Source organism: Neltuma alba, unplaced genomic scaffold (genome assembly GCF_004799145.2).
Source record: "Neltuma alba isolate B1F8T4 unplaced genomic scaffold, ASM479914v2 tig00011557_pilon, whole genome shotgun sequence".
Taxonomy (NCBI): Eukaryota; Viridiplantae; Streptophyta; class Magnoliopsida; order Fabales; family Fabaceae; genus Neltuma; species Neltuma alba.
This window is the reverse complement of record NW_021636216.1, coordinates 302,961-315,340: the sequence shown is the minus strand read 5'-3', so window position 1 is coordinate 315,340 and position 12,380 is coordinate 302,961. Positions and strand designations below refer to the sequence as shown.

General features: G+C 35.9%; 1 protein-coding gene across 1 annotated transcript; it reads left to right on the top strand.

Moving 5' to 3' along the window:
• The first annotated feature begins 256 nt into the window (after nucleotides 1–256).
• On the top strand, nucleotides 257–11,129 carry LOC114714935 (telomerase reverse transcriptase). Its single transcript, XM_028899726.1, has 13 exons — nucleotides 257–559; nucleotides 775–861; nucleotides 1,267–1,332; nucleotides 1,428–1,596; nucleotides 2,335–2,777; nucleotides 3,472–3,598; nucleotides 4,281–4,425; nucleotides 4,912–5,023; nucleotides 5,643–6,875; nucleotides 8,924–9,465; nucleotides 9,901–10,173; nucleotides 10,350–10,633; nucleotides 10,748–11,129. The coding sequence occupies exons 1-12, from the start codon at nucleotides 263–265 to the stop codon at nucleotides 10,621–10,623; spliced, it is 3,768 nt and encodes a 1,255-aa protein (XP_028755559.1). The 5' UTR covers nucleotides 257–262; the 3' UTR covers nucleotides 10,624–10,633; nucleotides 10,748–11,129.
• Nucleotides 11,130–12,380: the final 1,251 nt, after the last annotated feature.

Below are 12,380 nucleotides of genomic sequence, written 5' to 3'. Positions count from 1 at the left end.
TTTCATCCAAATAGCCTTTTAGTCGTGCTAGCGGTGATTTCAATTTTTTTTTTTTTTTTTGCCCCGTCATACAACAAATTTTTCAAATTTTTTAAGTTTAAAGTAAAGCGACGACGGAGGACGGAGTATTATAATGGAACTCGCGCCAGATAATATTGTTTGACCCCAAGCCGGACCTTCATCTTCTTCCTGTTGAAAACCTAGTCAAGCTCCCTCACCTGAGTTTGTCCTCATTCTACTTGATCGTCAATTTCCTGGAAAAATGCCGAAGAAGAAACACAGGGTTCCAGAGCTTCTATGGCGGCTATTTCGTGACAGAGCGCGCCCGATGGCAGAGACGATAGTTGCTCTACTTCCTCCTCCGCCTCCTTCGCCGGAGGACTGCCTCTGCAAGGGAGTGCACTGCCTTGGCTGCTCGGCTGATCCCATGTTGTTTCTTCTTCGACCGGACGATTCCTCTGACTACCGTAAACTCCTCTGCCGCTGCTTCGTTGTCGTCTCTGACAATGCACCTTCATTTTCGTTGTTCATCCCTCAATCTCGTTGGTCTCAACGTGAGGTCTAGCATATTCCTTCATTGTACACATAACTTGTAATGTGGGGTTAGTTAAAAGAATTTATGTTTGAGCAGCTGTCAATGAACAGATAAAACTTGTATTATATTTTGGGGTAAGAAAGGGTTTTAAATTCTCAGTTTCTCCTACTTTCTGTCAGTCGCCGTAGGCAGTCTGGTTGGATGGATCAGGCTTACGAATAAGTAATTATTGCTTTCAGATTGTGAGAAGGACCATAGAAATGATGGGTTGCGGAAAGGAACCGTTTTCAGCGGTTGGCAATGTGCTAGGCTCTGGTTATGTTCAGGCAAGCAACATTTTGTTGTCTCTTTGCTGTTTTGGCGGCATTGGTGCTTCCCCCCCCCCTCCTGTTTTATCTGCTTAGTCACGAGCCTGCTTTTCATTTACAACATGCGACATAACGTGTTGGCTTACTTATTCCACGTGCCCTACCTAAAGCAGTGTTCCTTAAGTCGAAATGGTTTGATTAGTTGTTGTGCAGTCGATCCTGAGCTCTTCTACTTTGTTTGAGTCACATGTTAATCGGGTTTTCTATACTCTGCGTTCTAAAGATGAAAGGTTGTTGGTATTTTGACTTTCTATGAAGACTGTTGTGATTTATCAGTCCCATATTTTGAAATGATGGTTTCATCTATATCTTTACCTCTCTCGCCGCCCGTACTCAGCATGGCATGTATGGATTCACATGCAGAGTAGATGTTTCAGCCCCACATTGGAGCTTCTATCTTGTTCACCTTGGGATGTTCTGTTAAGTAGGGTACGTCATATGAATAGTTCTATGCATACAAAGCTTCTATATTTACAAGGAGCTGCTTTTTTTAATTCTCAATAAGGTAAATTACATACGTGCAGGTTGGGGATGATTTAATGATTTACCTATTAAGGAATACATCAATATTCTTGCCAGTTTCCCACATGAAATACCATCAGGTGGCTGGTCCTTCTGTTAGCGGTCTGTGCCTAAAGATGTATAAGTGTTCATCAAAATTTGACTCCCGGATGAATTTGCTTCCTCAAGGTGGTAATAAGTCGTTCTAGTATGTCATCTGATGATCTTAGTAACCATGTTTGAGTATATAGCAAGATCAACCTGTGGATATATTAATGCACATATTAGATGGGATTTTAGAGCTGTCAAATTGGGTTGCAAACTATCCAGCTTGTCACATAAGTGGTAGAACTCTCTTTATAAGATGGATCTACCTTATCTATGTCTTTAAAGTGATGGGCTAAGGGCTGGGCTGAGCTGGCCTTGTGGTCTGAAAATTTTTATTTATTTATATTGAAAAGAAATCAAATTTAAAAGGAAAAAAGATCTTGGTTTGCTGATGTGAATAGAAATAATTAATGAATAATTAAACGATACTTTTATGCAAATAAGTTCATGTTATTGATTATTTTCATTTTTTTGATGAGCCTGCTTTGCCTAACCCTGGAGTGGGATACCCTACAGTACTCACAAAACATTTATGTTAGTCTTTTATAAATATTTTTAAATTTCGTCAGTCCTTTCACAAGAAAGGCCACACCTGCCCATTAAAGTGGCAAGCTAAACTGCACGAGGTTATCTGGCCCCTTTTGGCCCCTATATAGGCACTAATTTAATAGACTAAGCTTTTTGGAATGTGCTGATTTTTGATGTGGTATTAAAGCCTTGTGATTTTTGGCATTACATATTGAAAAGAAAAGATATCCCTTTTGGATTCTCAAAATGGGTAGGATGTTGCCTTGATGATTTTGGGTTGCAATGTTCTTCCAGAAATGAGAAAGAAAAGAAAAAGAACTGGTGATGTTAGCTTAGCAACTGGAAAGAGGAAGTGCTGTATTTCTGTCAATGACAATGATCCTGCAAGCCCTGTAAGTGGTCCTGACATCAATGGTGTCAAGTCTTCAATACCGCTGGTCAGGAATCATGGGACAAGGCATCCGCAGACAAGTTTTGCTAACATTCCAAAGTCAACAATTGGAGCTGAGACTTGTAGGCATAAAGCAGAGTTAGAAGGGGAAAAAAGCTCAAATTATGTTGCAGATAGGCTTGGAAAGCGTTCAAGGCCATTTAGTTGGCACCGCCTTCGAAGATGGAGGCAATCAAACTTAGATGAAAATGGTGTACATATCGAGGGCAATATGTCTCTTTCTAAAGGGGACTACTTACCTGGGGGTTTTCATTGCAATGAAACCAGCTTAGGTCATCATGAACAGGTGATCTATTGTTTCTTTGAAATATTGTTGTCGGTCATTTCTAAACTTTGTTCACCAGTCTTTTGGTTAGTATTAGAGCTTTTCTTGTATTGAAACCTAGGTTTCTTACATAACACATGCATAATTGATAGTATGTTTTAGTGATTTTAAAGTCTGTTGCTGTAACATGCTGTACTAATTGAAAGTAGTGAAGTTTTTAATCCATTCACTTCATTTGGCTCATATGCAAGCCATTTTCATTGTTGATTTCTGGTGACTGTATAACTTCTCAAAATGATGAGACTCCAAACACGGTAGACCAATTTATACCTCTAGAAGGATTTTACTTGTTTTTCTAGGAAGTACCATCTTATTCAATTTCACTATATTTGAAGTGAAATTTTGGAACATCTATAGGAAGCTTGATATAATTATCAATTCATTGATAAAAATGAACACTACAGGAATTTGTAACATTGTATTCTGATACTGCTAACTGAATTTTGAATTTTTCCTTTGATCTTTTCTTCCATGTCTTCTTCCTGTTGCTTCTGACAGACTATAAGGATTTTTAGTTATTCATCATGATCTTCATGAGATGTAAATAGTAATTTATTATACGCTTTTAAATCACTTGCATGTTTTTTCTGTTCAAATGTGGGTGCCTTGATTTCCTTTATACCTGTTCCTCTATGTATATATTGTTAAACTGCAGATGCCGTGGCAATGTCCTTGTTGTTTGATCCTACAATCAGTTCCAACTTTTCCCAAGAGGACTGAGATAAACAGACGATCAATCTTCTATAATTCAGAGCCTTCCTCGTCAGTTCTTCCTAAGAGGCGTATCCATCAATAACTTCTAAATCTGTCAGAAATTGCGTCTTCTTTGAATGAGTGTTTCTCAGTTTTAGTTTTACTTTTTTTTTTTCCCCTTTTTTTTCCTCTTTTTTTTTTTTTTTTTTTTTTGCCTCCCTTTGGAACCACCGTGAACTTATACTTTTGCAACCATTTGCCACAAGGTCTCCCGTTATAACACTACACTTAAAGGATATATATATATATATATATATATATTAAATGCCTAAATGGCCCAATCAATTTGTGTCAAGATGTAAAAAATCAGCTTGATTATTGATAAGATGATGTCAAGCTATGACTTCAAGCTGTAAAATATCTTCAGATTTTGTTGATAAGATTTTGTTGATAAGTTGACTGGAAAGTCCTATAACTTACACCTATGTTTTCTCCTCTTATAAATTGCCAATTGCTTGCGAAAGGGCTTACTCAAAAGGGCTTAGGGTGATGGCAAAGATGCCTCAATCATATGGGGTGTTTAGATTAGCTTTTTGGAAGTGATTTTACAGTGTATGAAGTAAGTACGTGGACAAGTTTTGTCTCGACTTGTATGAAATTACTTTCTTTAAGTGCTTCCTGTGGTTACCAATCTCCCCCATAATATCTTAACTCAAAAGGGCTTTCTCGCCTTGCTGTAGGTTAATAACACCTTAACATATGATCTCTCAGACATATTAAATTCTTTAAGTTCAAATTTAATTGGTTCGGAGTATCTCATCAGAGATATTTATGGCATTTCTGAGGTGGATGTCAAAACTCTGTCAATGCATTGCTTCCACAACAGTGGGCCTTGTCTCACTGGCTCTGCATGCTTGTAAGTTCATGGAGGCTTTTTCTTATTACCATACATCCTCTAATATTTTGTTGCTAAGGTATTTATTAGAGTTCATACTCTGTTTTTTGGTGGTTGATTGCCATTAAGGTTGTTTCATCCTTTGCAGTCTGTTTAGAGTCGGTATGAAATCTATGATTCAGGACTGATCTTATAATCTCACTCTATAGGTTTTGGAGGAGTTCCTAGTTTAGGTTCTTGTACGATGTTTTTGCTATGTTTAATGGATCTTTGATTTTGGTCTTATGGCGAAAGGTTGGCTAGGCTGGAAATTCTAGCACTAGCACATGACGTTATAGAGGGCTTCCTCCTCGCCCTGCTGTTCTCCATTGTTGCCTGCTATAGTTATGCCTAGATGAATTCTAGAACAAATGAAGAGCTATAGAGAAAAGCTTGTCTCAATTACAATGCCTTGAGCTCCTGTCAGAGTAATATCATTGTAATGGTTCATATTGGTTGCGTGTGCAGTTATCACTCCCTTGTTAGGTGGCTTAAGCGTGTCATACGCAGGAGCCACTGTTGCCACTATGAAAAACTCTTGGAGAAGCATTGTGCTCTTCCGTCGTGTGATGAAGATCCAGTAAGAAGATCTAGCTCCCCTCTTTAGGTTCTTGATTTATTTAAGATTATTGAGTTGGGAATATGTTGGTTGTTTTGATATATTTCCATTTGGTTGATGAGGTTGTGCATAGCAAGACTTCTCTTGTTTCACGTGAATTCTTTGCACAACTTGATAGCTTGACAAATTTTCAAATTTTCAAATAAGTGGAAGACTGCAATTTCATTTGCTTGGAAAACTATAAAGTGATTTTAAGCTATCTCTCATAAGTCAGTTATTTTTCATCTTAAAAGTTTTTTAAGCCCTTATTATTATTATTATTATTTTGGCCTGAATCTTTGATGGTGAGTTTTTATCTTGAAGCTACAGGTTAATGTTTCCTTAATCTTCTTCATGTTCCTGAATTCTTGATCATCGCTTAATAACTGAATTTGTCTATTTTACTGTATGTGTCAAGCAAGGGACTGTATTTGTAAACAAATATTGAGATCGAAATTTTTAAAACAGCATCCAAGCATTTACAAATAAAATGAAGTCATTTCTTTTCAAGGGAACTCTATTCAACCCAGTAAAAGAACCTTTCATAATGTTAAGAAATATATTATACATTTCTGAATAATTCTTTTTTGCCCTCTTACAGAGCAATGTTTCAAAGACGAGAGGGCAAAAGAAATCGCATGGTGTTGATAGAAATCAGTGCATGGATTCTCTGGAAGCAATTGATTCACAGCATGAAGCTGTTAAATCTTATTGCTCAAAAAGTCAGGTGGTGTCTTACATCTGGGCTGTCTCTAGAAGTATACTACCCCCAGAATTGTTAGGCGATCCTTCTCATTGGAGGATAATGACTAGAAACATTTCCAGGTTTATACGCCTGAGGAGGTTTGAAAAGTTCCCTTTGAAGCTATGTATGCATAGATTGAAATCATCAACATTTCCATTCCTATCAACTAAATATTTCTCAAATACTCAGAATGCTCGGATTCCAAAACATATAGAAGGCCACAATACTGGTCCGCACAAAGACTTTAATAATTGGAATAATACTCTGCATGTTATCAAACGCAAGCTTCTAGAAAGGTGGATCTTTTGGTATTTCTCTTCTCTGGTTGTGCCTTTGGTTCAAGCAAACTTTTATGTTACTGAAAGTGAGCATGGGAAGCAAGATGTATACTATTATCGGAAACCTATTTGGGAGAAGTTGACAAGTAACACAATCGCTTGCCTGAACAATCAGAGGTACAGTTACCTGGATGAAATGGCTGTTAGGAATATTCTCAGAGACAGAGTATTTGGATTTTCAAAGCTCAGACTTAGACCAAAAGAGAATGGAGTAAGGATGGTGGCTAATCTTAGTGGTTCTTCTAGAATGCCAGCCTGCACATCTTCCAGGAAAGTTCATTCTTTTAGAAGGTGGAGAAACACAAATCCTTGTAAAAATGAATTTGACTATTATCGATCTGTGAATTCTGTTCTTCGTGATGCTCATATTATTCTAAAGGATATACAATTCAGGGAACCTGAGAAGCTAGGTTCATCAGTTTTTGACTACAATGATGTTTATAAAAAGCTATGCCAATTTTTTATTGGCCTTAAGGAGGGGTCAAAAACTATGCCAGATTTTTACATTGTCACTTCTGATGTACTAAAAGCATTTGATTCTGTTGATCAAGACAAGCTGCTAAGTGTTATGAGCGATGTTCTGCGAAAACATGAATATTTTCTTAAACAGGATGATCAAGTTGTTAGCACAAAGGAATCTTTTTGGGTTCGCAAGCTTTTCAGTGTGCTTGATGAAAATATGAGCACTGGCTGCAAAAGGTTCACCTCATCTGCTTCATTCTGTTCCATGCATAGCATCTTTGTTAGTAAGGTATCGGCTTTGAAATTTCTCGGTTTTGTATGAGAAAACTCTATGCTTCTATTGCACCGATGTTCTGTCATTGTTTCATTTTTATTCACATGCAGTTGTCATACTGGAATGTTTATCTGCTTAAATTTCAATGCCATGGACTTTCAGTCCTTTGTGCCTTTTCTCATATTGATCACATTGGATGGAGCTTTGTTTTAAATAATTTTTTTTTCAAAATTTGCTTGTCTAATACTATTGTGCTGGAAATTTGTTGACTTTAATTTTGATGTTTGGGTTGATTTTGCTGACTAAAGCACAACTGCACAAGTTTACTTCTTCCAAACCAAAAGGTACTATGAGGTTAATTTAATTTACTAATAATTTTGTTGAAAAATTTTCTGAGAAACTAAGAGCCAGTTCGTACTTGGCATATCCATCCATGTCTATCCCATAAGCATAACGCAAATTGCTCAGGTTTGTGATGGATCTGGAAACTATTGGTTCACCTTTGTTTATGAAGATTGGTAGTTGTCTTTTGCTCATTTCATCAAAGCTATAATAAGCATTATGCCCATCTGATCTCAATACAAGCTGTTTCTAGAACTGCTGTGACGACATTCTCTTTTTCTTCACATCTCTAAATTGGCTAGTTTGAGAGGTGCTAGCTGAATTTGATTGCTTCTGCTAATTTACAATTGTTAAAAAGGGATTGAATTTAAGAGCTTGGTCTTGTGGCTATATATTATTCTTGAGAAAATGGATGTCAAAGTCACGGCTTAATTTCAATGAGTGTGTCATAGGAACCACTGAAGTTCTCCAACATAGAAACTAAATAAAATAAATGAAGTGGGGAACTTAAGTTTTAAAATTTAAAGTACTGGGAAGCTTGAGTTCTGACAATTCACTGGATACTGTCTTACAATATGTCAACTTAGAAGATCCAATCCAGGACCCCTCCCCAGAAAACCCCGAAATACAGAAACCATATTCAATCATTATACCACTACTACAGAATATTCCACATCACAAATTATACAAATGGCATTGATGGAGAGGAAACACAGATTAGGATTGAAACACTTAAGGAACTAGAGGAATCGATGGACTTTAATGCTTACAAATAAGCACACACTTTCAGCACGATCAAGCAGAAATAGAACTTCATAAACCTAACATCTTTGCCAACTTTCAAGAGTTTGACTCCTTCACTTTTCTATGCTTTCGTATATATACTGTCCTTTGTTCTGGACCAATAGTCCTCCATTTTCTGCCATTTTGCTCTCCCCTGTGCCTCCTTGTGTGTGTCTTGATGGCAACAGTGGGTTGGGGACCTATCAGTTTGCTTGAGAAATTCTGGACTGTGCATAAGGCACCGTTTGGGTGACACCCCAAACTAGGTTTGGGTGACAAGTCACCCAAACACCCACCCAATTTGCACAAACCATGGTTTTAGAAAAAGCAAAAATTTTTTACTTTTGGAGAAAAAAAGGAGAGTGTGAGAGCCTGTAGGATATGTATCTTATTATTTTTTTTATAAACATATTTTTTTATAAACATATTTAATCTTATATTTTATAAATATATATACATATTAATTATTTATTAATTATATTATCTTATGTATTATTAATTATGTTAATAAAAAATATATTATTAACAATTTTATTCCTTCAAATTAAAATATATCATAAAATCTATTTTTTCTGTAATTATCATATTAACTTATGTCTTTTTTTTAGTAATTTGTATATATAAAAAGTGCTTCTGATAACAACTATCCAAACACTCTCACTTCTCAAAATCACTTTTTCATAAAATTTATTCTTCCTAGGATCTATTCTCCAGAATCACTTTTCTAAACCACGGGTTGGTTTCATCCAAACACACCCTAAATAAGTAGATAAGACAGCATACTTACCAAAAAAAATGTATATGTGCTTAATTGCTTATTTATATTGCTTTGCTTTTAAAGCGATGAGGTGAATAGATATCCTAATTAGAACTATTGAAACTTTTGATCAAAAGGAAAAAGAAAACTATGCTCAATACAAAATTTTCTAATGGTACAGGGGAGTGTCAAGCACGTGGAAAACAAAGTGCTCCTTTCATATCTTAAGCAGCACGTGAAGAACAATATTCTGCAGTTAGAAGGAAAATTTTACTTGCAAGGTGTTGGTATTCCCCAAGGAGGTATTTTGTCATCTTTGCTTTGCTCCTTATACTATGGACATTTGGAGAGGCATGTGATCTTTCCATTTCTTGAAAAAACTATTGAATCTGGCAGTTCCAAGGTAGAATGTGCTTTGAACAGGAGGAATGATGACAAAGTCTCTTCTCCATGTTATTTGCTAATCCGACTTATTGATGATATCCTTTTTATTTCGACTTCAAAAAAGCAAGCAGCTGGCTTTTTCTCTAGGCTGCAAAGAGGATTTCGTGATTACAACTGCTACATGAATGAAAAAAAGTTTGGAGTCAACTTTGATGTTGGGCAAATGTCAGGATCCTCAGGGAGGAGGGTTCATGTTGGTGAAGATGGCACTTCATTTCTTTGCTGGAGTGGTCTTCTTATTAATCGCTGTACCTTGGAAGTTCAGGCAGACTATACAAAGTTAATTTTCATCTGAGCTTTTATTTTGTTTATGTCATTAGCATATAACATCTATATTTGTCATTATGATTCGTTTTAAAATAATTACATTTTTCAGGATTCAATGTTCATACTAATAATTTTTAATCAGTGATTAAAGATTTAGGAGCCTATTTCTTCATCTTTTCCCCTTGTTAATATAAGTTAGAGTTGATCTTTGGTTTCTCTGGCGGGTAGGATATCTTTCTTTCTAGTTGCATTACTCTTCTGTCGTTCAATTTTGTTCTTTGATCTTTCATGAGGTCTGGCAAAGCTTCTGCCTTTTTCTGAGTATTAATGTAATATGGGCGATCTGATTTTTTCATGCATACACAATTTAACCAAGTTGACAAGATATCTCTACAAGAATATTGTGTTCTTCCTTGGTTTGAATTAAGTGGGTCCGTATTCATACAGGTACTTAAAGAACCATTTGCGCTCAACACTTACTGTCTGCTGGCAAGGGAAACCAGGCCTAAGCTTTCAGGAGAAGCTTTGTGGCTTTTTGAGACCCAAATGTCATCCCATATTCTTTGACTTGAATATCAATTCAGCAGCTGTTGTCAGATTGAACATCTATCAAGCATTTTTGTTTTGTGCAATGAAGTTTCATTGTTACATCTGTGAATTATCAATCATCTGCAAACTTCACAAGAGATTTTGTTTAAAAAGTATTAAAAGATCTATCAGGTAAGGATGTAGTTTAATATTATGCTGGTCCTTTTTATGTCATGATTGGCATTTCACCCTGATACAAAACTCCCAAGACTTTTTATATCTTCAATATGAAAAAAAAAAAAAAAAAAATCAATTCTTGGTGTTATAGCCATTAGTCAATTATCTTTATTTTAATGATCTATCGGCAGTTATCTGTACGAGCTCATAAAGAAAAGGATGCATTCCATGACTCCTCACTGTAATTTCCGGCCAATTCTGAGGTTGGAGAAGGACGAAGTTGAGTGGCTTGGGCTTCATGCTTATGTACAAGTATTGAAGAGAAAGGAATCACGTCATAAAGAAGTGCTGGCTATTCTGAGATCAAGGTTGCTTTCACATAGGATATCTTCAAGTGTGTCTCCTGAGCTCTTGCATGCAGTCAATGCATCAAATTCCTCTGTTCTTTGGAATATTAAGTACTGATTTCTTACAGGTACGATTTGACTTGTGTTTATTCATCACAGTTTAAGACTCAATTTGTGGGTTTTGTTGTCTCTTCAAGTTTATCGTTCTGTGATCTATCTAATGTTTACTTTTCTTGGTTTAGAATTCAGCAACTGAAGGTTGTTCTTTTGGTTGTTTCCGCTCAAATTGGAGTGGAAGGAAAAGGAAGCTGGTGAGATGTAGAAAATGGTGTTTGTGGGCATGGGTTGCGAAAGTGACAAGAAGAAGATTAGTGGTTGGAAAATGGGAGATTTATAGCACTTCACTTGAATATTGAGGCTTAACATGTATATTGTGAGGCTAAGGACTATGTTAATTGGCTTGCAAAGATGATGATGCAATTGTGGTTGGAAAATGGGAGATTTGTAGCACTTCACTTGAATATTGTGGTTTAACATGTATATGGTGAGACGAAGGACTATGTTAATTGGCTTGCAAAGACTGATGGTGCAATTGATAGTTAATTTTGTTCTTTTTGTGCACCATATTTTCATTGTAGGTGGTTGATTTGACTTAAAGAAAAAGTAATTATTTAGGCCAAGTTTCCTATGGGATCGGAATGATTTTTTATTTCATGTTTGGTGGGGGGGGGGCAAGGAAATAATAACATTTAGGTTTTAAAAAATTAATTCCGTAACAACTTGATTCCAAAACATTTTAAAAAGAAAGAATTACAGTGAGGTTTCAATGAAGATAATTATTAAAAGTTCCAATAACACGAGTAACTAAAATTTACCATTTTTTATTTTGAAATTTGTCATTATAAATTAGCCAGTTATTATGAGATTTATTTGTGAATATATCCCTTCCAACTCTCCCTTTTGACAAAAGATCAGTTGCAAACATAATTTAGACAGCTACAAATATAGAGTCTTGGCTACAAGAACAAAGTGTGACCTGTAATTTTATGGAAAACCTTGAATGAATTTTCAACTTTACTTAAATGGATTTTATGAATTTGAGGGAAATGGTTGTAAAGCTATCAATAACATTTTTTTAATATATTTTTTTTCTAAAAAACAACTATGGAATTCTAGCCCATGATGTAAAAAAGTTGCTAGAAATCCCTTGGAGGCAGTCTGTCACAAAAGATTAAAATTTTTATGTGTCTCTTTACTCATGAAAGGATTCACACTGCACAACTCAAAATGAGAGGAGGAATCGACGCATCAGCTACTTGTGCTTTTGGATGTGAACAGGAGAAAGACTTGATGATTCAACTCAAATGCTGCATCAAGTCGGTGGTCAAGAGTTATAAATGGGCTACTTTCGCTTCACTTCAGGGAGTGGACTAGGTCAAATGGAACCTAACAAATGACATTGGAATGAATCAATTTATGACAAGATACTGTTCTGGGAAGCCGATTGCAATATGGCTTATTCTTGGCTCCAGACTCAAAACACTTTTCACAAGCTAGATAACTGAAGATATTATTTAAATACAATGCGTTGGGCTCCGTTCAAGCCAGTTGATTGATAGATGACGTGGTCTTTGGTATATATATAGGGACTTGATTCATCCATGAGGCATTTATCTCTCCATTTCCTACATTCTCTATACCTCTTCTCTTATGTTTGTTCTCATCTTTTCATCTGAGATATACGGTGGAAGAGTTTGTTTAGTTCATCTTATTTTGTTGGTATATTACTGGATTCATCGTTTTAATCAGGTGAGTGGTATTTAGTACGGTTTTCTTTTTTTTAAAAAAAAAAGTAAATGTTGTCCATTTATTAGT